Below are 24,827 nucleotides of genomic sequence, written 5' to 3' on the forward strand. Positions count from 1 at the left end.
AAGACAACCAGGAGTGGGCACTGCCCGTGCGGCTGAGGGCAGAGAGAGGGTCAGGCTGGAGTCAGGTTTGATCCACATTCTTTAATGAGCAGAGAAAGCCAACAGACCAGAACAGCTGCCTGCTGGCCTGAGGGGTCAGGAGGGCACAGGTGGTCTTCCTAGCAGCGGCATGGTGGGGTGGTTGGTTGGCCAGATGGCAATGGGTTGAGGAAAGGAACGGTGAAAAGGTGAGGCCCCTGAGTCTGCCACCCTGTGAAAAAGCTTGGTTTTCAAAGGAAGTCCACAGGGAAGGTGGAAACTGAGGGGCGAGCTGTGGAGTCTGAAAGATGGGCTTTATAAAAACAGATAAACATGGATGTGTTTCAAAAAGCAGAAAGTTGGAGAGATCAGTGAGAGATTTTGCCAGACACACTCCTGTTCCCCACTGACTCGGTGCCCCATCCTTCACTGACAGGCAAGGACACAATATTTTGTGTGTCCTCAAGACTAGATGGAGATGGAAGAGGAGGGTGGAAAGTGCTGGAAAGAAGGGATAATGAGCATAATAGAACCATACTGGGAGAGGAGGGTGGAAGGTGCTGAAATTAATTAATCAGCAGAACAGAAGCATACTGGGTAAGGAGAGGAAGGCCGCAGTTTCCTAACGGAGCCACCTTGGGTGCTAGGCCGCTGAGGAAGGCAGCAGTGCAGGTGCATCTTGGAATCCATTTGTGGGAGGACTGCTTGGAAATGATGGGCCTGCTGGTACCTGTGTTGCTAGTGAGTGGGGGGCTGGTTTATCCCCGAGGAGGGGAGGCACATGGGAATACCAGCTAACACTGAATGAAGGCCTGCGCCCGGCTGCGCTCTTTATGGGCACTTATTTCTCCCAAGGAGACAGGGATTTGTGACGGCTCTGTTTTGCAGAAAAGAGAGCCACGACCAGAGTTTAAATTCCTTGTCTCTTGCCGCTCAGCCGTCAGCAGCCGAGCTGGCGCCCGGACCCAGCCCTGTCTGACTGTAGGCCTGCCTCTGTCCTCACCATCATGTTCTATCCCCGTCTTTTCCCTGAATTCTCCTCGTCTTGAGGACTTCATCCCTCCCTCCCAAGCGTGGCTAATTTGACAGCCTGGAAGTGACTCACTTTAGTGGAAGTGCTGAAGCATTTTACAGGCCTCCAGCCCAGCGTCATTGGCTTTCCCAGCGGCACATTGGGAAGCGGGAGGCAGCAGCCGGAAAGGCTGTCCCAGGAGGAGAATTGACATTTGGGGTTGGAAGTTTCGGAGTGTGATGCAGACCAGTGCTCTTCAGAGTGTTCTATCCTGTGACCTTTTCCCGTGGCGCAGGGTTTGGAGGATTTCCTCTGACGCAGGCCGTCTTTTACACAAAGAGGAGCGGGGAAGGAGGGGTAGTGGGTCTGACTGCGTGGCCAGCAGCAGGAATGGGCTCCAGTCACTGACTCAACACTGCAAGGAGTAAGACAAAGGCACTGGTTTTGCCCTTCAGACTCATAACTTCCCAGTGGAGAAAATTCAGTGACCACCCCCAAAAAGTAGAGAATGGGGATCAGCACAGTGGCGTAGTGGGTTGAACTGTCACCTACAGTGCTGGCATCCCATAGTGGTGCTGGTTCAAGGTCCAGCTGCTACCAGCTCCCTGCTAGCTCACCTGGAAAAGCAGTGAGAGATGGCTTAAATACTTGGGCCCCTGCACCCACATGGGAGACTCAGAGGAAGCTCTCTGCTCGTGGCTTGGGCCTGTCACAACCCCGGGTACTGGGGAGTGAACTGTTGATGAGAGATCTCTTACCCCCTTCCTTCAACTGTTACTCTCTGTAACTGTTATTCTGTAACTGCCTTTAAACATTAAAAAGAGAGGGTCCGGCATGGTAGCCTAGCAGCTGAAATCCTCACCTTACACGTGCCAGGGTCCTGTATGGGCACCGGTTCTGGTCCTGGTGGCCCCGCTTCACCTCCCATCCAGCTCCCTGCTTATGACCTGGGAAAACAGTCGAGGACAGCCCAAAGCCTTGGGATCCTGCACCCACGCGGGAGACCCAGAGGAGGCTCCTGACTCCTGGCTTCAGTTCAGCTCAGCTCTAGCCATTGCAGCTGCTTGGGGAGTGAATCATTGGATGGAAGATCTTCTTTTCTGTCTCCGCTTCTCTGTACATCTCACTTTCCAATAAAAATAAAATAAATCTTAGAAAAAATAAAAACATTAAAGAGAGAGAGAATGAAGAAACGGTGACTTGTGAGGCTCCGGCTATGCAGTTAAGTTCAGCAGGAGAAGTCGGTGACCTCAGGGAGGGCTGCTTACCAGCCCTTGCCAGGAGGCGAGCACCTGCTCAGACATGTGCACGTGCCAGGAGGAAGTCTCACCTCCAGCCATCATTTGCAGAAAGTCGTCTTTGCAAATTAACTGTTCTTGGCACCCTCATACTCTTTTAAAAAAATGTTTATTTATGTTGTGTATAAACTGCAGTTGAAATGTCAATGAGGTGGTCACAGAAGGTGGTTAAGAACTCGCATTTATTTTTAACATATTGGTTACTCATTACTATGTCAGTTAATTCCATAATGATGTAAATTTTTGCTGATGGTATGTTGGAGCTTTTAACTGATTGGGATGATACTCTGCTGGCTCTGTCTTCAGACCAGAGAGGGTATACCTAAGAAGCCGTTAAACTTGACTGGACAATAAGATGCTGGACTCTTATGTTTGGTATATGCTTGCAATGGGGGAATCTCAACTGAACTTGAACTGTGGTTATGCAACAAGGTGGAGGAATCCACCATGGTGGGAGGGTTTGGGGAGGGGTGGGGAGAATCCAAGTACCTATGAAACTGTGTCACATAATACAATGTAATTAATGAATAAAAAAAAGCACACACAAAAAAGATAAATGATAAAAAATGTTTATTTATTTCAAGGGCTGAATACACAGAGAGAGGGAGGGGAGAAAAGAGAGATCTTCCATCCTTTGGTTCACTCTCCAAACAGCTAGCACAGCTGGAGCCGGGCCAGTGCAACGCCAGGAACCAGGAGTTTCCTCCAGGTTTCCCATGTGTGTTCAGGGGCCCAAGCAGGTGGGCCATCTTCTGCTGCTTTCCCAGGCCATTAGCAGGAAGCTGGATCAGAAGTGGAGCAGCTGGGTCTTGAACCAGTGCCCATGTAGAATACCGTTTTACTGCCTATGCCACAGCGCTGGCCCTCCCTGATACTCTAACCATCTGTGAGTACTGTTGCCTTGAGGAGGAAGGATACTGACTTAGAGGAAACAGTAAGAGACTTATCACATTGGAGAACTAAAAGGGACCGTAGAGTCATCAGATCAATTTCTGCACCCAATGTGAGAAACTCTTCTACAGCATCTTTGGCACTTTGTTGCCTAAACTCTTCTGGATTGCTTGCAGTGACGGGGAGCTCAGTATCTCAAGAGAAACCTTTTCTATTGTCTGACAGCCATAATTAGTAGGAAGCTCTCCTTTGTTAAGCCAATATCTGTTTTCTTATGATGTGCTGTAGGCAGTGGTTCTCTCTTGTTTTTCTTCAGTAGGAATGCTTTTTAATCCATATGTCAAAGTGGGACAGAAAAGATACAGATTACTACATATTGGCTGTTGCATACTGGTAATTCCATGATTGATCCAGTAAACGTTGTTTAGCAACTTGTAAGCAGTACCAAAAGCCAGCTCTCCGCCTTGGGCCTGGTTGTCCCCAGGAAGGTCCCTGCAAGCTGTCCGCAGATTAGCAACCAGCTGCAAGGAGCAGATGGCACATGTGCTGTCCCTGCTCTCACAGTCCCGGGCCGCCCGCCAGCTGATGGAAAGGACCCAGTCATCCAACATGGAGACCCGGCTGGATGCCATGAAGGAGCTGGCCAAACTCTCCGCCGATGTGACTTTTGCCACCGAGTTCATCAACATGGACGGCATCGTTGTGCTGACGAGGCTCGTGGAAAGTGGAACCAAGCTCTTATCCCAGTGAGTGGCACCGAGCCCTCATTCCGAGGGTCTCCTAGATTTAGTATCCTCTGCAGGGCCTCCTCTTCTCATCTCCTTTGTGTCAGATTAGTTTACTGAACACCTGACCAGGCACCAGGGCCCACCCCGAGAGGTCTAACTTACTGTTGTGGACCAATACCTTGTAGCCTGGTTGAGTTTCCTGCAAGTAATAACCCGGTGCTACGCCGAGTGTATCCAGAAGTGAGGCAGCAGCACCAGTCTTTGAAGACCTCTCCCTTGATGGCAAGTGCCGGGGGGCCTCAGGATGGTTGACTGTCTGTTATCTCCCAGAACAGGTGTCTGCCTACTCCTAGCCATCACCTCCCACCCCACAGGCACCCACACACAGGCCTGCTTTTGTGTCTGCCTATTTGCTGGATTCCTGCCGTGTATTTTCGGGGGTATGGGAGTGGGGAGGAGATGAGGAGGTCTGTGATATTCCAGAGTGGAGGTGACTCTGTTGGGGTGCTGTGCCTGTGACAAGCAGTGAGCCAGTGGGCTTCCAGCAAAGCCTCTGGAAGCCACAGCTGGCAGGCAGGGAGTGAGCTGGTGGATCAGCGTTGGAAGTTTGCAGCCGCAACCATGCACTAATCATAGGCATGTTTTCAGTCTTGGATCTTGCAGCCACACTAAACTTTTAAAGCCCTCATCTGTCATGCATGCTGACGTGGGAACCCTGAAGTCTCCCAGGAGGGCAGGCTTCAGCTAGCCTCAGTCTCCCAATTTTTAAAATGGGGACAGTCCCCATCTCACTGTGGCTGTGAGGGTGCTGCTAGTGGGAGTGTGTCTGAACCTGTTTTGTAGGTGGGAGGATGATTTGTTGATTATGGAGCACAGCCCAGATGTCTAAGGGATTAGGCATCTAAGGAGGAGAGATGGAGGCAGAAAGCACTTAATCCTCCTGCTGCACCAGGACCGCGTTAGGGCTTTGCTCATCACATCAGCTCGCTCTCGCCACAGCCCCACAGGCTACCCCCATGCGGCTAACCCAGCTCTGTGGAGGAAGGAATTGAAGTTTGAAAAGATTAAATGTGCACAGTTAGTACTTGAATCAGGAATTAAGGCCACATCCACACTTTGTACCATCTCCTCAGGCACTCCACTGTCTCTTGGCCAGCAGGTGAACATGGGACATAAGCTCCCTGAGCTCCCCGACAGGTGTGGCAGATTGACAGGGGTCCACTGTCGTCCTGACCTCAGGAAATAGATGAGCAGTTCCATTTTCCTGAGGGGCAGCCATCTGCAGAAGGCAAGGCTAAAGCCGAGCAGCCTGGGGTTTTGTTTCCCCATGGTGCAAATTTCTGGCAAGGGGCACACACAGACTCTTAGCATTGGGCTGACTGATTTCCCGAGGGGTGTTTACATGGAAATCCATCCCTTCTGTGGCTGCCTTACCCCCTGAGTTCTCCGGACTGAATCTTTGTTATCTGTGTGTGTGTGCGTGTGCGTGCATGTGTGTGTGTGTGCTGCCCATGTCTCAGCTACAGTGAGATGCTGGCATTCACCCTGACTGCCTTCTTAGAGCTCATGGACCATGGCATTGTCTCCTGGGACATGGTGTCCATCACCTTCATTAAGCAGGTGAGGCCTCTGATGTTCTCCTTTCTCTCCCTTGCCAGATGTTCCATGGGCTGGTGGGGAGGAGATACTGGGTAATAGACCCACTCTGCTAAGGGTCAGCTTTCTGTGCTCTGGGTCCAGCTGTTTTCCTCCTCCCAAACCGATCTTCCTGTGGTTCCTGCAGGACTCATACTTGGGTGTGCTGTCAGGGACCCTCCTGGGAAGATAGCCCTGGGCTCTCACAGTGGAAATAACTGTCAGTGAGATTTGGAATAAAACCAGCCTGCCCAGCACACTGCCCAAGTACGGCCCCCTGAGCTCTTTCTTTGTCTCCCAATTAAAAAGAAATCTCTCTCATTCCCTGATCTGCCCGGCAGCCTGTCAGGGTCATCAGATTGAACTCAGCAGGCTGATGGGGTCCACTCTGTTTTACTCTTTCTTTTGGAAGGGGTAATGTCAAACTAAACATGTGAACTAAGGCTAATGAATGTTATATCCACTGACCTAGAATTTCACCTATCCTTGGCTTGTGACATTGGCCAGCATCCCCACACTGAAAATATTTGGACAGAAGTAAAATGGCCACGTGTGAAGGGTAGCATGGGACTGAGAAGGGAACAATCAGATGAAAAGACTTCAAAGCTGATTCGGCCTCTGAGCTTTCTCACACCCACACCCTTACTTTGGAAAACAAGATTAAACTCTTAGATTTTGAGGAAGTAACCATTGTGTGGATGCTGGAATCCGAGACTGATTTATCCTTGCCCAGTGAATTCCTGGCCAATTGACCGGGGTAACCATGAGCCAGATAACCCTGGCCACAAGCATCATGCCTCGGGGGCAGAGAGCTGTAAGGGCTGACATCAGGTGCCAAGGCACGCAGCTCTGATCTGCCTCCTGCTCTGATTCCAGATTGCAGGGTACGTGAGCCAGCCCCTAGTGGACGTGTCCATTCTTCAGAGGTCCCTGGCCATCCTGGAGAGCATGGTCTTGAACAGCCAGAGTCTGTACCAGAAGATAGCAGAGGAGATCACCGTGGGACAGCTCATCTCTCACCTGCAGGTGTGAGTAGGAGACCCTCCCTGCCCTTCCCTTCCTGTTCTCTTACCTTGTTTGTGTCTTCCAGTCCTGCCTGTGCCCGGCTCCTAGTCCCAGCTGCAGTCTACCAGTTCATTCACGTATCCTCCCGTTCCGCATTACCGCCCCTACACCAAATGGTCTTTGATGTTTTCTCCTTTGAGGGCCCAATAGTCTCTGTTCCTGTGAAGACTGTATTTGTATAAAATACTGTGTTGGTTTTTTGTTTTAGTTTTTGTTGCCCATTTTGAACATTCAGCTCCTGACTTTATGTAAAAACTTAATTAGTATGTGTTGAATGAGTATTTATTGAGCTTGCCATGAGCTGTGCTAAAGTGCAAGAAGTGTCAAGGAAGGCATGAGTTCAGGATACCAGTTCAGATCCAGGCTTTACTGCTTCATAGGGCTCAGCAGGATGCCTAGTCACTTCTGACCCATTTCTCAACTCAAGAACCCAACTGTCATGGAGTAAGAGGACTGAAAAAAGATGAGTGGATGGAAGAGCTTAGCATGGTCGCCAGACAGGTTAGGTATTTCATAAATTGGGAGCTTTTAAACCTTTAAATTTGTTTTCAATTTATCCAAAAGACAGAGAAACAAAATAGCTGAAGGAGAGAGAAAGAGAGAGAGAATGAGCTCATATCCTTGGGTTCATCCCTCCAAAGTCCAGAACAGCTGGAGCTGGGCTGTGCTGAAGCCTGGAGCCAGTAACTCAAGTCTCCCACATGGGTAGCAGGAACCCAGTTCCTTGAGCCATCACTGCTGTCTCCCAGGGTCTGCGAAACAGGAAGCTGATGTCAGGAGTGAAGCCAGGAGTCAAATCCCTATACTTAGATGTATGGGGTGGATGTCCTAACCACCAGGCTGAAGACCCACCTCCTTTGGTTTTTGTTTTGTTTTGTGTCTTATCGGACAATAGAAGTTGGTGCCAGGTGAGTCCTTTGAAGTTCTGTTCACTTCACTTTTTAGTCAGTCTACACAGTGTAAGGCTGCTGGACTTCTCCCAGACAAGGGCTGTGATCCTGCTGATTGCTTCTTGATTGTTGTTCACGTCAAGCCTAGTGATGTTGCCAGAATGCAGCCGGATTCCACTGCCAGTCCAGAGGAAGTCCTGGTGCCCAGGCTTGGGGGTGTCTAGCAGTCAGTCCTGTCTTGAGTTATACTAATCCAAGTAAAAAGAAAGCCCCATGGTTTCTTTGCAGCTCTGATTTCCACTGATCCCTTTTAAAAATTTCTTAGCCTCAGCTTTTAAAACAAAAGGCCGATGAGACTGGGGGACACCGAGACACTGGCTAGTGCAAGAACATTAGAAACTCTGGGTAGACAATCCCGGTCTTCCTGTGACCTCACGCCTACCCCTGGTTCTTCACCTCCATAGGGAATGACCCCCAACTGCCTCCCTCAGGACACTAGATACGTGCACTCCACAGGACTTGGTTGTACATGCTTTGAGCCCAGTGCTATCGTCAGCCCTTGCATGCTATGCCGAGGGACATTGGCTCCCTTTGTCAGCTGCCTAGGTGTCCCTGCCTGACCAGGGAGCCCATCACCCACCATGGAGACAGAACCACAGAACGTATCCAAGATACAGCAAGTGGCCATGTCATAGCAAATGACAGGATTACAAGATTCCAGAGGATGATTGTAGTTGTTGGGTATGTCTAAAATAATGTAAGTTTGTAGTCAAAAGAGTTTGAAAATACGGAAAAGTACTAAATTATTTGCCTGCTGCCTCACCTCCAAACATAAGCACTGTTAAACGTTAACTTGAATGTCCCTTTAGTCTTTGTGCATATTTTTGTCACAGGATCTCATTATACATAATATGTGTACCTTGATCATTATTATTTTATGGAATAATTGATCTTAAGTATTTCCCATTCTAAGATTGCTCCAGAAAAGGAGCCCTAAACCTGGCTTGCATCTCAGACACCATTTCAAAATCCAGTAATTACTACAAACTCTCACTGTTTTGAATGAGTAATTCACAGTGGACTGACAAGAGTACTTCCATACTGCTTTGAATGTGTTTGTTTGAGACTTACCCCCAGATCAGCGCCTGATTACAGCCCGAGGGTGATTGTTTTGAGGCATGGCCATGCCGTTCAACCTCCTGAGCTGCCTCTGCTTTCTCCTCCATCAACACAGTTCCAACCAGGAGATCCAGACCTACGCCATCGCCCTGATCAATGCGCTCTTTCTGAAGGCTCCTGAGGACAAGCGGCAGGTCTGTGGCTGCCTTTGCAAACTTTCCACCAGGGCTTCGCTATGGCAAGTCTCACCCCACACACTACCATGCAGGGAGCGAAAACCCACTGTCCCCAGAGTCCCTCCTCTCAGCCACCATGGTCAGAGAGCAGCAGGGCAGCAGCCTTGCTAAGGAAGGCCTGGGGAAGAACTGTGAGGATGAGGAGTTAGGCCATTTCTCTACAGAACCAGAGGGAAAAGATTGCCCCGCTTCACCAGCCCAACCATCTGTCTGGCCATGGCTCCACCTTACCATTGTAGCCCAAGCAGCTTGAGACAATAGGTGAATGAACGGGGCACAGCTGTCTTTCTGGAAAACCTTCTTTACCTAAGCCCAATGTGGGCACAGTTTGTAACCTCTCCCCATTCACCTGGGGCAGAGGATCAAGAGCGAGGAAGGGGAGGCCCCCTGGGCATCCCTATTGAAGCCAGCAGGCCCAAGACCGATGAAAGTCGCTGTGTGATGTGAAGCTCACTTCCCTCACCTGTGATACAGCATGGGAAGTGGGGTGGCGGGAAGGGGGGATGGGCACCTGCCAAGGGCCCTGGATTGAGAACTTTTCCTACCTCTACCTGGGCAAGGGCTTACCCACGCTGGCTCTCAGCTGCGCCTCCTTGAAAAGATGGGGCCTTTCTGACCCTGGCACTTCAGGTGACTCTGATGGAAGTCCAAAGTGGTGCCCCAAAGTAAGACTTCTTGCCCCTGTCAACATTCTGGGCTCAGTAAGGTGGAACGCAGGTGGGGGTCGTGCACCTGGCTCTGCCTGCTTTCCCAAGGGAGGACCCATGACATCCATGGTTCTGTCTGTCCTTGTCTCTTTTGGATGGCTTGGCTCTGTTAACCCCTTCCCTCCCAGTCCTCGTTTGAATGTAAGCCGAAAGCTCATCCCGTCTGCTTCTCTCTGTGCCTTTTGCTTCCTGCCGGCAGGACAAGCCTCTTAATCCTCTAGACCTGCCTGTCACTGTAAGTAGCCCCGCTGTGTGGCAAGGGCCCTGGCTCTTTTTCAGGTGGGGAGGTCAGAAGCAGCTGGGGCAGGAGTCTCATGTTCCCATCTCTGCGTGCAGGACGCGCTGACACCCAGGGGACAGTGGTGTGCCGCAGGCCCCCATTTGTCAGACACATAGAGAAAGCAACAAAGTCAAGTCACCAAGAGGGTTAAGAGGACACCTGCACCAGGAAGGTGGCCTGGTCTTCCCCTTGTCCCTTGCCGTTGCATGGGTATCTGGCTACAAATCGCCCATGACTTCACTTAGATGACACTATGGAAGTATTGCCTTCCAGCTTGGGCTGGTGAAAAATGAAAGTCAAGCCTTTTGTCTCTTTAGACTCCAGGAAGACAGTGGGAATGTGAAAAGCCTTAGAGGACAGAAAGGAGCTGAGATGCTCATTTGGAGGATAGGAGGCTTTAGAGAGATTAGCTATGCGTGACTGTGGACCAGAGAGCGTGCTGTCCAGCACCCTAAGGGGCTCCACTCTAAGGTCTTCCCATTCAGCTCCAGATCCCTGTCAGTTACCTGCCTTCTTAGTTGTCCACAGCAAGATTCATCTCAACTGTGACCCCCTGTGGTCACCAGAGAAGCTTCTAGGCTTCCTTCCTCCCTTGCCAGCCCATGTGCGTGCAGGAGATGCGAAGTAAAACCCAAGGTGCCTGGCAGCATCATCCATGCGAAATGTGTCTGGGAACCCGGAAGGGAGGGAGGCCCCTGTGCTCTCAGGAAAGATGATGGACAGGGCCCTGCAGGAGGGGCGAGGCGACCCCCTCGGGCCTCCTGGGTCAGAGTTATCTCTGAAAAGAGATGAAGGCCACACCGTACTGCATGAACTCCTACTGATTAACATTAGGGAGAAGTGATGGCCGACATTGGAAGGGAAAGGCAGAAGAATTACGAAAAGCTGTCAGAAAAATTAAAAGCATTGTAATCTAGGGCCATTTTGTTTAGGGGAAAATAGCCTCACATTTCCACAGCTCCTTAGGGTATTCCAGTGTCACAACACAGGATAATAACCGATGTTCTTTCTGATGAAGCCAAGTCCTCGGTGGTGATTAAATTATAATCACTGTGGACTCTGTGGAAATAAATCTAAGCATGTATTTTTTAGAGATTTGCATAAGAATGGTCAAAATAGTGGTTCTGAGAGAACCCGTAAAGCTCTGCTCTCCAGGAAGATTGATTTATGTAGGGTACTTTATTTCCTGGGTATGCTAAATAAATCGTAGCTGTCAAAATCCGAGCCAGGCATAATAAAAGATCATCTTTTATGAAAATGTACCCAAAAGTACCCAACACATTGCTCTCCAAACCAGTCAGCATCCCAGGTTTGTTTACTGCTGTTGGAGCATCAGTGTGCAGCCCTTGCAGCTTGGGGCTGGAGAGGCTGCTGGGCCAAAGCCTTTTCCTCACTTGGATCCAGTGCTTTGGGAGGGTCCCTTCCGCCCTTAGGGCGGGCTGCGGGTGGTCTGCCTGGATCTCTGCATGTGCCTTGGAAACCATTACGCTGCTCTGTGCCCCACACACGTGTGCAGTGTCCATGCCTGGCATCTCTGTCACACGGCGTCTTGGTATCTTTGTCACACAGTGTCTGGTCCTTCTTCAAACAGTCCATGTCCTTCTCTAAAGATGAGGCAGCCAAGTGTGCCACTGGGAAGGGGCCCCGCTCAAGCAAATGTACACTTGACGGAGGGTACAAGGGTCACATGTGTTTGGTAGTGGCTGTTCTTCAAGTTGCTCCCTTTTTCCAAGTAAGGGAAAAGTTGGGGGGTAAGAGGAAAGGCCCCAGAACTGTGGCGGCCACCTCTTTGTAGAGATCCTAGGTTTGTGTCTGCCACTTTGCCTTATATTTGCTTCCTCTTCTTCCTAGGATATGGCCAATGCATTTGCACAGAAACACCTTCGGTCCATAATCCTAAACGTAAGTTCCTGGAACACAGTGCATTTTGTTAAAGCAGTAGATATTCAGTATAATTAGTAAGTTATTGAGGTTACAGCTGAGTCAGGGAGGGCACGCAGGAGGGAATTTAGCATAGGTACCAAGCCCCTCTTAAGCTGGAAGACTTTTCCTTGTACTCCACCACCAGCACCATCCCGCCAGGGTTTGCAGAACCTGTGGGAGAGGCAGAGGCCAGCCGTACTGCTTGTTGACCTGCAACTCCAGTGTGTTTTTCCGAAGAGACTATGTGCAAGTGGATACCAAAAAAGGATAGGAAGTTATCCAACCAACCCCAGTCAGAGACAAAAAAAAAAAAAAATAAAGATTTGTGCTCCCGTCCTGGTCCCGAAAGAAAAACCAGCATGGCAAGGTCAGCATTTCATGGAGATGTATGGTTGAGGAGGGGCCTCGATGGAAGCCTTCAGAGGACCATCCACAGCTGAACTGCGGCCGGCCAGGTGGGACAAGAATTCCAGGCGAGGGTACTGGAGCATAGGAATGTGTGGAATTGCAAAAGCCATGAGGCAAGGAGCAGGTCAAATAAGTCTGTTTTCTTCCAAGGCCTGCAGAGGAGCTGTGATGAGAAGAGCTTAGGAAGGAGCAACAGAAGGACTTGCGTAGTGTCTGATGAAAGCAAGCAGGATAGGAAGTGTGGGAACCAAGGTCTGGAAAGAGGTCTGATGCCTGTCACCCAGTGCTGATAGGCAGGGCAGGAGGGCTGAGATGGGAAGTGCTGGCAGATTGGTACTGGAGAGGAGGGCCAGGGATCTGGATACAAAGGAGACCGTTAAAATCAGTTGTCAAAAAAACAAAACAAGGGGAAAATGGAGACTACAGTGAAGAGGATGAAATGAAAGCTCAGGAGTCCGTGTAAAAGACTCAGCAGTGCTGGACTTGAACCTTGGATCTACCAGCACCTGCTTTGCCATCACCCCGCCTTTGAGCTTGAGCAATCCAGGTCACAGCCCTGGGCTTCCATTTGTTTATCTGAATGTGAGGACTAGAGGATCTGATACCTTCCCAGCAGGTGCCTGGCACTTGGCAAACATTCTGCCCCCTCCCAGCTGAGCAGAAAGCAAAGGCAGCAGAATTCCACGAGTAAGCTCTGCCGGTCTGCCAGACTTCACCTTGAAGAGCCGGCACCTGCCTGCTGACTGCTGCCCTCAGGAGCCCAGCAGGAGTCCCCCACCCCCAGCAAATCCTGGCCCACAGGCGCAGGGCACCTGTCTGCATGGGGGGGAAGGTGGTCTTCTGGAGGAAGCACAACCTGCTTGATCCTCGGTGTTTACCTTCATGAGCTTAGATATTCGGCTCACTTCTGGACAAGCCTTATGAACTGGCCAAGATCTCACTAGAGGTGAGGGTTCCTCGTCAGGATTCAGGAAATAGTTAATGCCTGCGCAGTGAAGTGCAGGGGTTTGACAGTCTAGCCAGAGAGCTTCAGCTGGCTGGGAGGTACTTGACAGTGAAGTGAGACTTCAGATGAAAGTGCCTCTTGGAATGGGGCTGTGTAGCTGCCCAGGGCAATTAACTGCCTCCACACCATGGTGCCTTGCAAGTTCAGAAAAGGGATGAAAGTGAATGCAAACCAGGAGCAAGTTAACCTTCCCTTCACTTTACAGTGGCTGATACATTATGGAGGGAAGTGAGGAGGCAGGAAGAAGGATAGGCGGGTAGGAAGAAATCAGGGCATAGAGAGGGAAGAGCAGGGAAGGAGAGGAGGCTCAGTGAGGCAGAAGAAGCAGGGGCGGGGAGCAGGCAGCCATGAGGGCTGAGCCGTACCAAAACCAGGAGTCAGGAGCTTCATCTGGATCTCCCACATGAGTACAGGGACCCGAGCACTTGGGCCATCTGCTGCTGCTTTCCCAGGTGCGTCATCAGGAGCCAGCTAGGAAGTGGAGCAGCTGGGAGTCGAACTGGTGTCCACATGGGGTGGCCTTGTCGCAGGCAGCAGCACTGGCCTCTATAATTCCAGTTTAAACTTAAATCCCATATGTGAGTGGTGGTCACTGTGGTGGACCACACAGATGACAGTGAGGAAATGATGGTGACGGGAGGGAACTTCAAAGCACACAGCAAGGCAGCAGTGCTGAACAGCACCGTCCCCTGGCCTTGGTATGAAACCACATGTGTAATGTCATGCATTCTAGTAGAAACTTTAAAAAAGAAATAGGAAAAATTAAGTTCAATAATTTACTTAATCCAAAACATCATTTCAACCTGTAATAAATGCAAGACACCACTGAAGAGATACTTTGCATTTTCTTCCAAGGCTTTGAAATCCGGTGTATGTGTTGTAATACTTCTTGTTTTGAACTAGCCACACTTCAAATGTTCAACAGCAATGCATGCGTATAGCTGCCAAACTGGTCTGAACAAATGTAAAACAATTGATCTGGATCCAAAACACATTCTGAGAGAATAGATCTGAAGTTAGAGGGGACACAAAAAGCACGGGCCTGGGGTAGGAGAGCTGAGAGCAGTGCCATAGGTAGAACTCCTGGGCTGAGTCTGCACCGTCCCATACCGTGGCACCAGCCACAGGTGACTGCCGGGCACAGAAGGGTGGCTGGTGCAACAGGGAGCTGAGTTTGTAACTTAACTTGGCTTCCACTGATTTAACTGTGAATGACCACATGTGACTCGAGGTGGCTGTGTTGGACAGCACAGCTCTAGAGACATACAACTTCTGTATAGAGGACATGAAGACATAGCCATGATCCGTGTGGGGAAGCCGAAGGGGACGTAAGACAGAGGGGGAGCCAGACGCACCAGAGCAAGAAGGAACGAGCAGGATGTTGTGGGGGAGGGAGCACAGCCAAGTGTCCATCAGCCAGGACAAGCTGACGGAGAGGGGGCATGCAAGAGAAAGATACACAGGACGGAGCGTGAGACAGGTGTGGGAAGGACAGAGGGGGAAGGAGGGAGGGGACACCATGTGGGGCACACACAGGAGGACCAACAGGGTGATGGAGTGGGGAGGGAGTTGCATTACAGGGACCCATGTTCCTCCTTTGTGTGGGCATCTCAGTTTCCTCAAAGTGAAGTGACCATATTTAAGGACTCCCTGGCAGGTGAAGCTCTCCTGAGGGGAAAATAACCTACTGGGTGCACTCTTTGTTGGCCTGCATTTAGTAGGCCTGGGAGGGGCCTGGCTGACAGTGGGATAGCCTCTCTCGTCTGAGGGTGTAAGAGTGGGCTGTGGTCCCCGCCCTTCACTCCACTTGCCCTTCAGGCCCACAGTGAATGATGTCGGCCTGAATGAAAGTCATTCATACTCCAGTCCACTCTGGAACACAAGGTCCCCAAGGGTGTGTGGGAGGGAGCACTGGGTGGACGCGGCTCCTCAGTGAAAGATGCTGTCAGTTCAGCCCCCTCACCTCTGGCCTTGGCTTTTTCTAGCATGTGATCCGCGGGAACCGCCCAATCAAAACGGAGATGGCCCATCAGCTCTATGTCCTTCAAGTCCTGACCTTTAACCTCTTGGAAGAAAGAATGATGACCAAGATGGACCCCAATGACCAGGTAGGTGCTGCCTTGTTGGCTTTATGCTGTCTCTCACAACACTGCGTTCCACCTGTGGTCCAAGAACCATGCACTGGGCTTGATCTCTGCTGAAGTGGTTTGCATCCATCCTGGAAAACAGATGGAACTCCTGAGTTTACACCTGCTGTGGCTTTCTGTGTGTCACGCCCAGTTCTGTTCTGCTGTGGTAGCGGTGCTGCCTCCTAAGAGGTTGGTTGGGGCCATAGGTTGGTCCAGAAAGGCTTGATCCTAACCTAGTGTCTCTTTCCTTGTTTCCTCGACCTGGCTGATTGACCTGCTGATATCTGTTTCACTTCTCAGGCTCAAAGAGACATTATTTTTGAACTGAGGAGAATTGCATTTGATGCGGAGTCTGACTCTAGCAATGCCCCTGGGAGCGGGACTGAAAAACGCAAAGCCATGTACACCAAGGACTACAAAATGCTGGGCTTTACCGTAAGTACCCCAGAGCATGGGTGATAAGAGGCCTTCTCCCTTGATGGGAAGTTGGGGGTCCAGCCAGATAGGGCCTTGACAGCCCCTTTATGTAGGGGTTTCCCTGGGTGGGATGGAAGTGGGAAGCCAGTGGGGCCGTCTTTGTGGAGGCACATCTGTAAGTGTACCCTTTGGGCCCCCATAAAATAAATCCACCTAGAGAAGCACCTAGTAGGTCAACCAGAGTTAGGGGAGTAGGGGACAGGGAGAGGGGTCCTGACCTGACCTCAAGGTAGCTCAGCTCTTTGCGAAGCTAGAGTGAATGCTCTGTGACAGGTGACAGCTTGAAGATAGGGTTAGTTTTGGTGCACCTGCTCAGTGCTGGGCAGCATGCTCAAGTGTGGGGGACACAGGATGAGGCAGCCACAGCCCAGTGCCCTGGAGCTGGCAGTGTCACTGTTGACACGGGTATGTGTGAAAAGCTCTGGAGCAGGAGAGTGAAGTGCTGGCGGCCCAGAGAGCAGGCCAGTGGGGCCTCCCCTCAGTCCGTACCCCACACAGGCAGGTCACCAAATCGCAGACCCGATCTTTCCTTCTACAGAACCACATCAACCCAGCCCTGGACTTCACCCAGACTCCCCCGGGCATGCTGGCCCTGGACAACATGCTGTACTTGGCTAAAGTCCACCAGGACACCTACATCCGGGTAAAGGCGGGGGCTTTCTCTCTTGCTCCTGGAGCCGCACCTCTTGCCTTCCCTGCTAACCTCCCTAAAGCACTCGCTCATTCCTCTCTGCCTTCCGCCCACCCCCAGATCGTCTTGGAGAACAGCAGCCGAGAAGACAAACACGAATGTCCCTTTGGCCGCAGTGCCATTGAGCTCACAAAAATGCTCTGTGAGATCCTGCAGGTTGGGGAGCTGCGTAAGTCTCTGCAACCCCACCCCTCCGTCCTGCCCACCACTCCTGGCAGTCAAGAGCCTGGTGACACTGGAGGTCAAAAGCAGACATCAGGAGGACTGACCACCTCAGGGAATGTTTTGTTTCCAGTATTTCTAACTACAGCATGAAACAATCTGTTGTGTTCTGATTGATGGAAGGAATCATAGGTGTTGCTGTGTTTGAGCCGGTCATCCAAGGCTTGTTCAAAAGCTGTCCCATGGCCCTGTGTAAGGGCTGACTGAGTCCACAACAGGGCAGAGGCAGGCCAAGGTGAAAGCCTGCCTAGGAAAGCCGGGACAGTGGGGAGAAAGGCCCATGCCTCGTCAGCCACAGTTCCTGGTCGGCTTCTGTTCTGGGACTCCAGGGCAGAGGAGCCAGGGTGGTAAGCCCCAGGCCCCCGCGGGCAGACCCCTCACCCTTTCCCCGTTTCTCTGCTCCCACAGCAAACGAAGGGCGCAATGACTACCACCCAATGTTCTTTACCCACGACCGGGCTTTTGAAGAGCTCTTTGGAATCTGCATCCAGCTGCTGAACAAGACCTGGAAGGAGATGAGGGCTACGGCAGAAGACTTCAACAAGGTCAGTGTCATCTGCTCCGGGGTCTCCCAGATGGAAGCACTGGCCACTGCCCAGGGAATCCCACAGCTGGAAAACCAGCCTGGTACACAGTACTGAGTCAGAGAGCTCCGGTCCCACCTTCTTGCACGTGCCTCTGTAACCATGGCACCCTGGGCCTTCATTCACTCCATGAAGCCAAAACTTCTCTCTCCTGTCCTCCCGGAGCTCACTGCGCATCAACTGGGCAGGCACTGTTGTTGTGTGGTGGGCTGGAGGTGTGAGGAGAAGCAGGAATGGACTGACGTGCCATGCGTATCCAGGGTTCTCGGGCAGTTGTGCCTATGGAGCACCGTGCAGGCCCTAGAAACTGAGCATCTCAGAGCTGAGTGTGTGGGAGGTAGAAAGCTCGACCAAGAGAAAGGCAGCCAACAGCAGCCGGTTTAGTGCGGTCCTCTAGTCTTTGTTTTTTGGTAGGTTGCTTCCCGCCATGCAGTGTAGAAACCCACTTGTGTCTTTAATAGCTGATGATTCCCGGGAGCAAACACAACCTGTCTGCTCCTAGGCGCCATGCCCTTCTTCTGCTGGCATCTCATGCTCTGGCAGCACAGGATAGCAGGAGACACGACTTCCTGTCCTTCCATTTAAACATGAGTAGATGGTGGTCTGAGCACAGTAAATGACTTCCTCAAGTAACAGACTAAGGGACAGAATCCAAAGCAGAACCTGTTTCTAACTCCAGATACCTGTGCTCACTTCCTTACTCTGCTGGTGATTGAAATATTTGAGAAGAAAGACTCCTGTGTCACCAGGAGTCACCTGTCTAGGTGTCTCTCATTCAGCCGGTGTGTGCAGTGCCCATGCGGCTCAGACCCTGGGCCGGGAGAGATCCCAGGTGCCTCACTGCTGGCCCATCTCTCTTACCAGAGCACAGACTCAAGTCAGCCATCCTCTCTCCTCATAGGTCATGCAGGTAGTGCGAGAGCAGATCACCCGAGCCTTGCCCTCCAAACCCAACTCCCTGGATCAGTTTAAGAGCAAGCTGCGCAGCCTGAGCTACTCAGAGATTCTGCGGCTGCGCCAGTCCGAGAGGATGAGTCAGGATGACTTCCAGTCCCCGCCCATTGTGTAAGTGCCTACCCACAGTGCTCTGCCCGCCTCCATAAGCCCCACTGTGTGTGTGTCCGCCCCAGTGCCCACCCGCAGGGCTCTGCCCACCTGCGTAAGCCCTGCTCTGGGTGTGTGTGTGTGTCTGCCCCAGTGCCCACCCAGAGAGCTCTGTCCGCCTCCGTAAGCTCCGCTGTCCTTGGGACCCTGTGCCCCCCCAGCGTGTGTGTGTATCTGCCCCCATGCCCACCCGCAGGGCTCTGCCCACCTCTGTAAGCCCCGCTGTGTGTGTGTCTGCCCCAGGGAGCTCAGGGAGAAGATCCAGCCCGAGATCCTTGAGCTCATCAAGCAGCAGCGCCTGAACCGCCTCTGCGAAGGCAGCAGCTTCCGAAAGATTGGGAATCGCCGGAGGCAAGGTGAGCATTGGCCTTGCTGGGACTAGGCAAGCCCCACTTGGCCCTTCAGCGCTTGGGTAGCCCAGGCCTTTACTTGCACCGCCCTTAACCTGCCCGGCTCCCCCTGTGTTCCAGAGCGGTTCTGGTACTGCCGCCTGGCGCTGAACCACAAGGTCCTGCATTATGGTGACCTGGACGACAACCCTCAGGGGGAGGTGACGTTCGAATCCCTGCAGGAGAAAAGTAGGTGTTGACGTGTCATGGTAGCTGGACCCTTCAGCGGGCCTGACTTCGAGTCCTGGCTTGGGCCTGTTTGCATGGCTATCAGAGGGCGTCATTCCCTGGGCAGTCTCACAGGGCTGTGTGGATGATGAATGAGCTCACCCAGGGGGCTGTGTGAAAGGCTCCAGACCACATCCTGAGTTCAAACACTGGCCTTGCCCCTCATTGGCTGCTCCTTCTAATTAACTGCCAGTGAACCCTCCCCTCTGCCTGGTAGAACGGCCTTAATAGCCTCACTAAGAGGCTAGCAGGAGTAATCCACTCACAATGCTCCCCAGAGCGCTGGCAAGCAGCCGCCACTGTCATGTTCATTACTATGAGGTGGAGCAGGGGTGAGTGTCCCAGGCCCTGTTCCTCGGGGAGATGAATCAGGAGCCCCAAAGTGACCCCCCGGGGAGCTTAGACACAGCTTCACCAGGCGGTGGTCATGCGTAGGGCCCACAGAGGCGGGAGCAGTCCCAGGCCACGCTCCACCACCCTCTCCCTGAGCCAGCCAGCATCCAAGGCGACCAAGCTTCCCGGGCACGCTGCCCAGGGCTTTCTCTCCCAGCCCTGAAGCTGGCGCCAACCAACTTGCAGCACCAGCTTCCAGAAGCTAATCCCATCCTTTCTCAGTTCCTGTTGCAGACATTAAGGCCATTGTCACTGGGAAGGACTGTCCTCACATGAAGGAGAAAAGCGCCCTGAAGCAGAACAAGGTGAGAGGAGGGGCTGTCCAGGGGGTCGGCCGCTGGGGAACCGGGGAGCATTGCGGGGTGGAGGAGGGGGCTTTCATGCTGTGTGTACACATTGCTGAAACTGTCCCTGAGCGTGTTTTAAGGAGAGCTTAAGGTATACATAAAGATAGGTAGAACCCCCTGGCCTCAGCGACCAGGCAGATTCTGCCACCCACTGGTTCCTTTTCCTGGGTGCTTTGAAGAATACCTAAGCATTTTGCTATTTCATCCATAAATATATAGTGTGGATCTTTACCATATAGGGCTTCTCCTAACGTAACCCCAATCACTTTATCACACCCACCAGGAAATTAAAGTGAAGTTATTTCATATTAAGAATTGTACTGATATTTGAATTTCTATCTTAAAAAGGTTATGATATATATGCTTATGTGGATAATACACACATAAAAACACTGGTACCAGGGCTTGGCAGCGTGGCCTAGTGGCTAAGGTCCTCGCCTTGATCCCATATGGCCGCTGGTTCTAATCCCGGCGGCTCCACTTCCTCTCTGTCTCTCCTCCTCTCAGTATATCTGACTTTGTAATAAAAATAAAATAAATCTTAAGAAAAAAAAAAAAACAAACACTGGTACCCATATTGTTTGCATCATAATCCAAATAAGGTTTCCATGTTTTATAATTCTCTTTTGAACATGTTAATTCATAAGTTCTCTTTCACCTTTTCCTATTTTCTGCTTGTTTGCTGGTTTTCCAGCATCTGACCCTTGCTGGTCATCTCCTGTGGTGCAGTTGAACCCGCTGGTCCGTCCCAGCTCTGTAAATCGGTAGTGGGATCTCAGGGCCTGCTCCAGTTCTGGCAGGACCACGTCCTAGCTGCCATCGTGTCCTGTCAAGGGGCACACAGCATCCACCATCTCCTCTCACAACCGCAGTAGACTGGGAACACTCGGTCCTTCCTCCCGTTAGTAGATCAAGGTTTGCAAAGGAAAACTCGTCTCTTTCGGTCCTGCCTTCTGTTGAAGAGCCGGACTGCTTCTGTACAGGGAAGCTTGCCCTTGCTTCCTGTTGGTTTCTCTGCAAAAGGAGAATCCACCCACGTGTGAGTCTTCTTGTGTGGAACCACTTAAAAACAATGAGCGAATTCCCTGGTATCATGTAACAATGGCCAAGTGTATATAGTCTTTTTTTGTTTTTGAGAATTATTATGAACTAATTTAAGCAAATTAAATCTGCTTCAACCCATTCTAGTCCTGTATTGATGCTCCATTGTCTCATCTTTGTCTGTAATTTGCTTTTGTTGTGATTTTTTTTATACTCTTCAGCATGATAAAGGAAGTCAGTCACTGTGATGATAAAACATAAAAACTTGTAGGATCCACAGCCCTGGACTCTGACACTTAAGGGAGTGAGTGTGGAAAACTGGTTTTCTTGAACCCTAAAAGACTCACCATTTCTTTGGTGTGGCTTGGGGCCTTGGAGATTCACATCGCATCTCCTTCTGGTGATGATGCCACACGCTAGGGTTCTGGGCAAGATCTTCGTGTACAGAACCCAGGGGATCCCACTGTTCCCAGTAACCACAAACCCTTCCTCCTGCAGGAGGTGTTGGAATTGGCCTTCTCCATCCTCTATGACCCTGACGAGACTTTGAACTTCATAGCCCCTAACAAGTACGAGGTGAGCTCGGTGACGCTGTCTGGGGAGGAAGTATGGGCAGCACCCAAATGTCCCCCTGAACCAGGTGGCCATAGTGCAGTGAAGGCCACTGGACACCCAGGGCCGGTTTTACCCTCTGAGCTGTGGCGCTCCACGCGACTCCAGCAGGTTGTCTTTGGGAAGATGGGGTCAGCTGTGAATGGTTTCCTCTTACCTGAGGCAGGTGGCTTTTCCCCATCCGGGTTCTCCATGACCACACACCCTGACAGAGCCCGCCTTCTTGGTGCTCCCATTCACACAAGGTCTTGCATCTGGCTTGGGCCTTGAGGCTAGATTCTGAGTAGACCTCTTCTGACTGGGGACTTGTAGTCCCACCAGCTCCCAGAAGGAGCTTTAGGAGTTTTCAGCTGGAACTGGAGCTGGGCCTGTGAGAGGAGCCCCTCGGACAGGGTTGAGCCCCAGTGGAGCTTTGTTGGGGTTGGCGGAGAACAGGTAGCAGTTGGAGGAGTGGGGCAGGTGGGCTGAGAAGAGCTCGGGGGACCCTCCCATTGCGTTTTAGCATCTGTGTCTAAGCATATCACAGCTAGGTTGCTTTTTGTTTGCTGTTTTGGAAACAAGAAGAGCCTGCAGTGATCGCTGTTGGTGTCCTGCTTTTGTCACTGAACACATGCTCTCCCCCTCCCAGTCCCCACTTTAGGGTCCCCTTTTTGCTGTATCCATTAGTTGTATTTCTAATTCAAAAGCAAATGGTCTCTTGAGAAAGTGGGTTTACCTCTGCCGTCATCACTTTCCACCTGTACCCAATACCCAATCCAGAAGGGAGGATTGTGAGTCCTGGCAGCAAGGGGACTGCCTTGGGGTCAGCACATGACATTGGACAACTTGCCGCCCACAGTACTGCATCTGGATCGATGGCCTCAGCGCCCTCCTGGGGAAGGACATGTCCAGCGAGCTGACCAAGAGCGACCTGGACACCCTGCTGAGCATGGAGATGAAGCTGCGCCTCCTAGACCTGGAGAATATCCAGATCCCCGAGGCGCCGCCGCCCGTGCCCAAGGAGCCCAGCAGCTACGACTTCGTGTATCACTACGGCTGAGCCGGAGAGCACAGGAGGGGATTTGGGGCCCAGGAGCGACACTCCCAGTCTGGTGCCTTGTCCTTTTGCTTGTACAGAATCTGTAGTGATCGTGGTGGCCAGCCACTCCTCACACCCACTTCGGGCCACCCAGAACTTCCTCTTGGCCCCGTCCACCAGGGTCACGAAGGCGAGCTGTTCCGCCCTCCCTGTCACCACAAAGCCTGGGGTTGGGCCAGGAAGTCAGCAGCCCATGCTTTCCGGCCTGAGAAACTACACGTTGAACTGGGTGTAACAGCACTCAATCACCTTTTCGGCAGCAGCCTGCTCTCTGAGAACGGGAGGAGCTGGCCCGGGAAGGGCTGTGTGCTGTGGACAGACAGACCAGGCTTGGAGAGCCCGTGGAGTGACCGCCATGGGGTGACCTGTGCGTGTGACCCCTGGCCTTTGCCTCTGTCTCCTGCGCGAGGGCTTGCTGCAGCCTCATTCGGTGCCAAGATGCTGATGGCTCACCAGGTCTGGCTCCAGCACTGGTCTCTGGAACCACCAGATCTCTCTCTCGGCTAAATGGGGACATCCAGCCCTGTGAGCTCTTAGTCTCCTCCTGGCCAGTCTGCTCTCCAGGCCTCATAGCCCACAGCACAGCTACAGGGAAAGCCCAGCAGAGGCCTGGGTGCAGACTGTGGTAAAGCCACCCTACCCCCACCCCCACTTCCCCATGTTTCTATCCCATCCTTCCTCAGGGAGTAAAGCTCCCAGCAGTCTGAACAGTGGCCCCCTCCATTCTAAGAGCCCAGGAGATTTGCCATCCCTTTCTCCTCTTCCTTGCGCCGTGGTTTCTGCCATGGGCCAGGATTTCAGGGAGCTGGCTGAAGCCGGCTGAGGCCACAGCTGTGCCAGCAGGCGTCCCTGGTGCTGCAGCACCCGTGACCCACACACGTAGCCTCTGTCCTGTAGGTTAACACGGTGGCGCTCAGTTTCCGTAACTGGCGTGGCAGGTACGACCCAATGAAGAGTGGACTCTATTTTCTCTACTAGGCCATACTTATATAGCCCTGTATATATATATTTATATAATATCAGCCTATCCTAGGATTGAATGCTTGGGGGAGGGGAACGCGGGGGTGGGGGGAGGCACCACTTCCGGCAGCAAGCCGAGATTGTATGGGGACAGTGGTCAGAAGCTTCTTGTCAGTAACCATGTTTTCAATAAATACTCTTTCATGTACAAACTGTGGTTCCTCATCACAGCTCAGCACTGTTCCCCTGTCCTTACGTCACCTTGGCAGACAGGCCTTCATCCCAGAGGGTCTGGGAAACTGGAAGGCTCCAGCCAGTAACCCTCAGGCCTCATCCAAGATCTGCTCCATCCTCCTTGTTCATACTGATCACACACACACACACACACACACACCTGCTCATGGAGCTCCCAGATTGTTGCAGCCGGCACAGCAGGGAGCAGCATACAGTACGCCCCGTACATGGCCTCCCTCTCCTTCCTGCCAGGGAACAGCTCAAGTAGCTGTGCCTCTCTGAGGAGACACACTCCCCCGCGTACTGCCTGCACCTCATGCCCAGCCTGCCAGCTGGTGTTTCCAGCTGCTGCTCCAAACTTTGGCCTTGGGAGCTGGGAGCCTTGAATGACTACAACAATGAGATTAGATGCTTTCCCCTTGCCTGAGAGAAAGGAGGTGAGACGAGCTCCTTCCTAAGGCAGAGAGCCTGCACGCAGGATAGGCCTGGAGGTCTGAAAAGAGCGAGCCCTGGGGCAGTGCTGGCTACCACTGTAGGTGCTTGGTAAGCGCTGAATGAACCAAGGCCAGCTGGCTGCAGCTATGGCAGCAGTTTGCACAAACCCTTGCTTACACTGGCCTTGAGCCTGGTATGCAGAGCAGCCTAGCTGAGTCGCTTGTAGGGAGCCTGTCTCCGTGCAGAGCTCAGGAAGAGAGTGGAGAACAAAACGCACCAAACTGGACTTTGGTGTGCTGCCCAGTCAGCCTGGCCAAAGGGCTTGCCCTGTCCACAGATCTGCCCCTTTTAGTGAATCCTTCAGGGGGAAAAGCTGAAGTCTCCAGACTAACATTCTAGGGTCACTCTCTCCCGGTTGTCTCTGATACCCTTGGAAGTCACCTGGGCTCCAGGCGGGGCTTGCTGGAGACTTCTCTGTCCCTCCTTAGGGATCCTTCCTTTGCCTCAGGCTGGGCTGCTGACCCCCTGCTCTACCTGGTTCACAAACAACCCTTCCCAAGCAGCTCTAACTCCCAGGAGGAGAGCTTCTGAGACAGTTCTGTGTATCCTATAGCGACTGGCCCCGCCCCCAGCCCGGCTCCGTCCCTGACCGGCTCCGGCTCCGCCCCGCCCCTCCAGCGGTTTCCG

The 24,827-nt window shown here is 52.1% G+C and overlaps 1 protein-coding gene across 4 annotated transcripts in view; it reads left to right on the forward strand.

The window, feature by feature from the left end:
- The window catches only part of ELMO2 (engulfment and cell motility 2), a 38,289-nt gene extending 14,713 nt beyond the window's left edge, over positions 1-23,576 (forward strand). Inside the window, exons 6-22 of one of the 4 annotated variants that reach the window (XM_058679269.1) lie at positions 3,784-3,965; positions 5,468-5,567; positions 6,459-6,610; positions 8,772-8,850; positions 9,799-9,834; positions 11,731-11,781; positions 15,202-15,324; positions 15,646-15,780; positions 16,361-16,465; positions 16,574-16,682; positions 17,144-17,280; positions 18,221-18,384; positions 18,667-18,779; positions 18,894-19,001; positions 19,656-19,738; positions 21,320-21,397; positions 22,272-23,576. In XM_058679269.1, coding sequence (XP_058535252.1) covers positions 3,784-3,965; positions 5,468-5,567; positions 6,459-6,610; positions 8,772-8,850; positions 9,799-9,834; positions 11,731-11,781; positions 15,202-15,324; positions 15,646-15,780; positions 16,361-16,465; positions 16,574-16,682; positions 17,144-17,280; positions 18,221-18,384; positions 18,667-18,779; positions 18,894-19,001; positions 19,656-19,738; positions 21,320-21,397; positions 22,272-22,472 — 1,956 coding nt within the window. In that variant the 3' untranslated portion in view covers positions 22,473-23,576. The remainder of the gene's footprint in view (positions 1-3,783; positions 3,966-5,467; positions 5,568-6,458; positions 6,611-8,771; positions 8,851-9,798; positions 9,835-11,730; positions 11,782-15,201; positions 15,325-15,645; positions 15,781-16,360; positions 16,466-16,573; positions 16,683-17,143; positions 17,281-18,220; positions 18,385-18,666; positions 18,780-18,893; positions 19,002-19,655; positions 19,739-21,319; positions 21,398-22,271) is intronic. The other 3 variants (XM_058679270.1, XM_004585877.2, XM_004585878.4) reach the window with 3 other exon arrangements.
- Positions 23,577-24,827: the final 1,251 nt, after the last annotated feature.

Source organism: Ochotona princeps, chromosome 22, assembly GCF_030435755.1.
Source record: "Ochotona princeps isolate mOchPri1 chromosome 22, mOchPri1.hap1, whole genome shotgun sequence".
Taxonomy (NCBI): Eukaryota; Metazoa; Chordata; class Mammalia; order Lagomorpha; family Ochotonidae; genus Ochotona; species Ochotona princeps.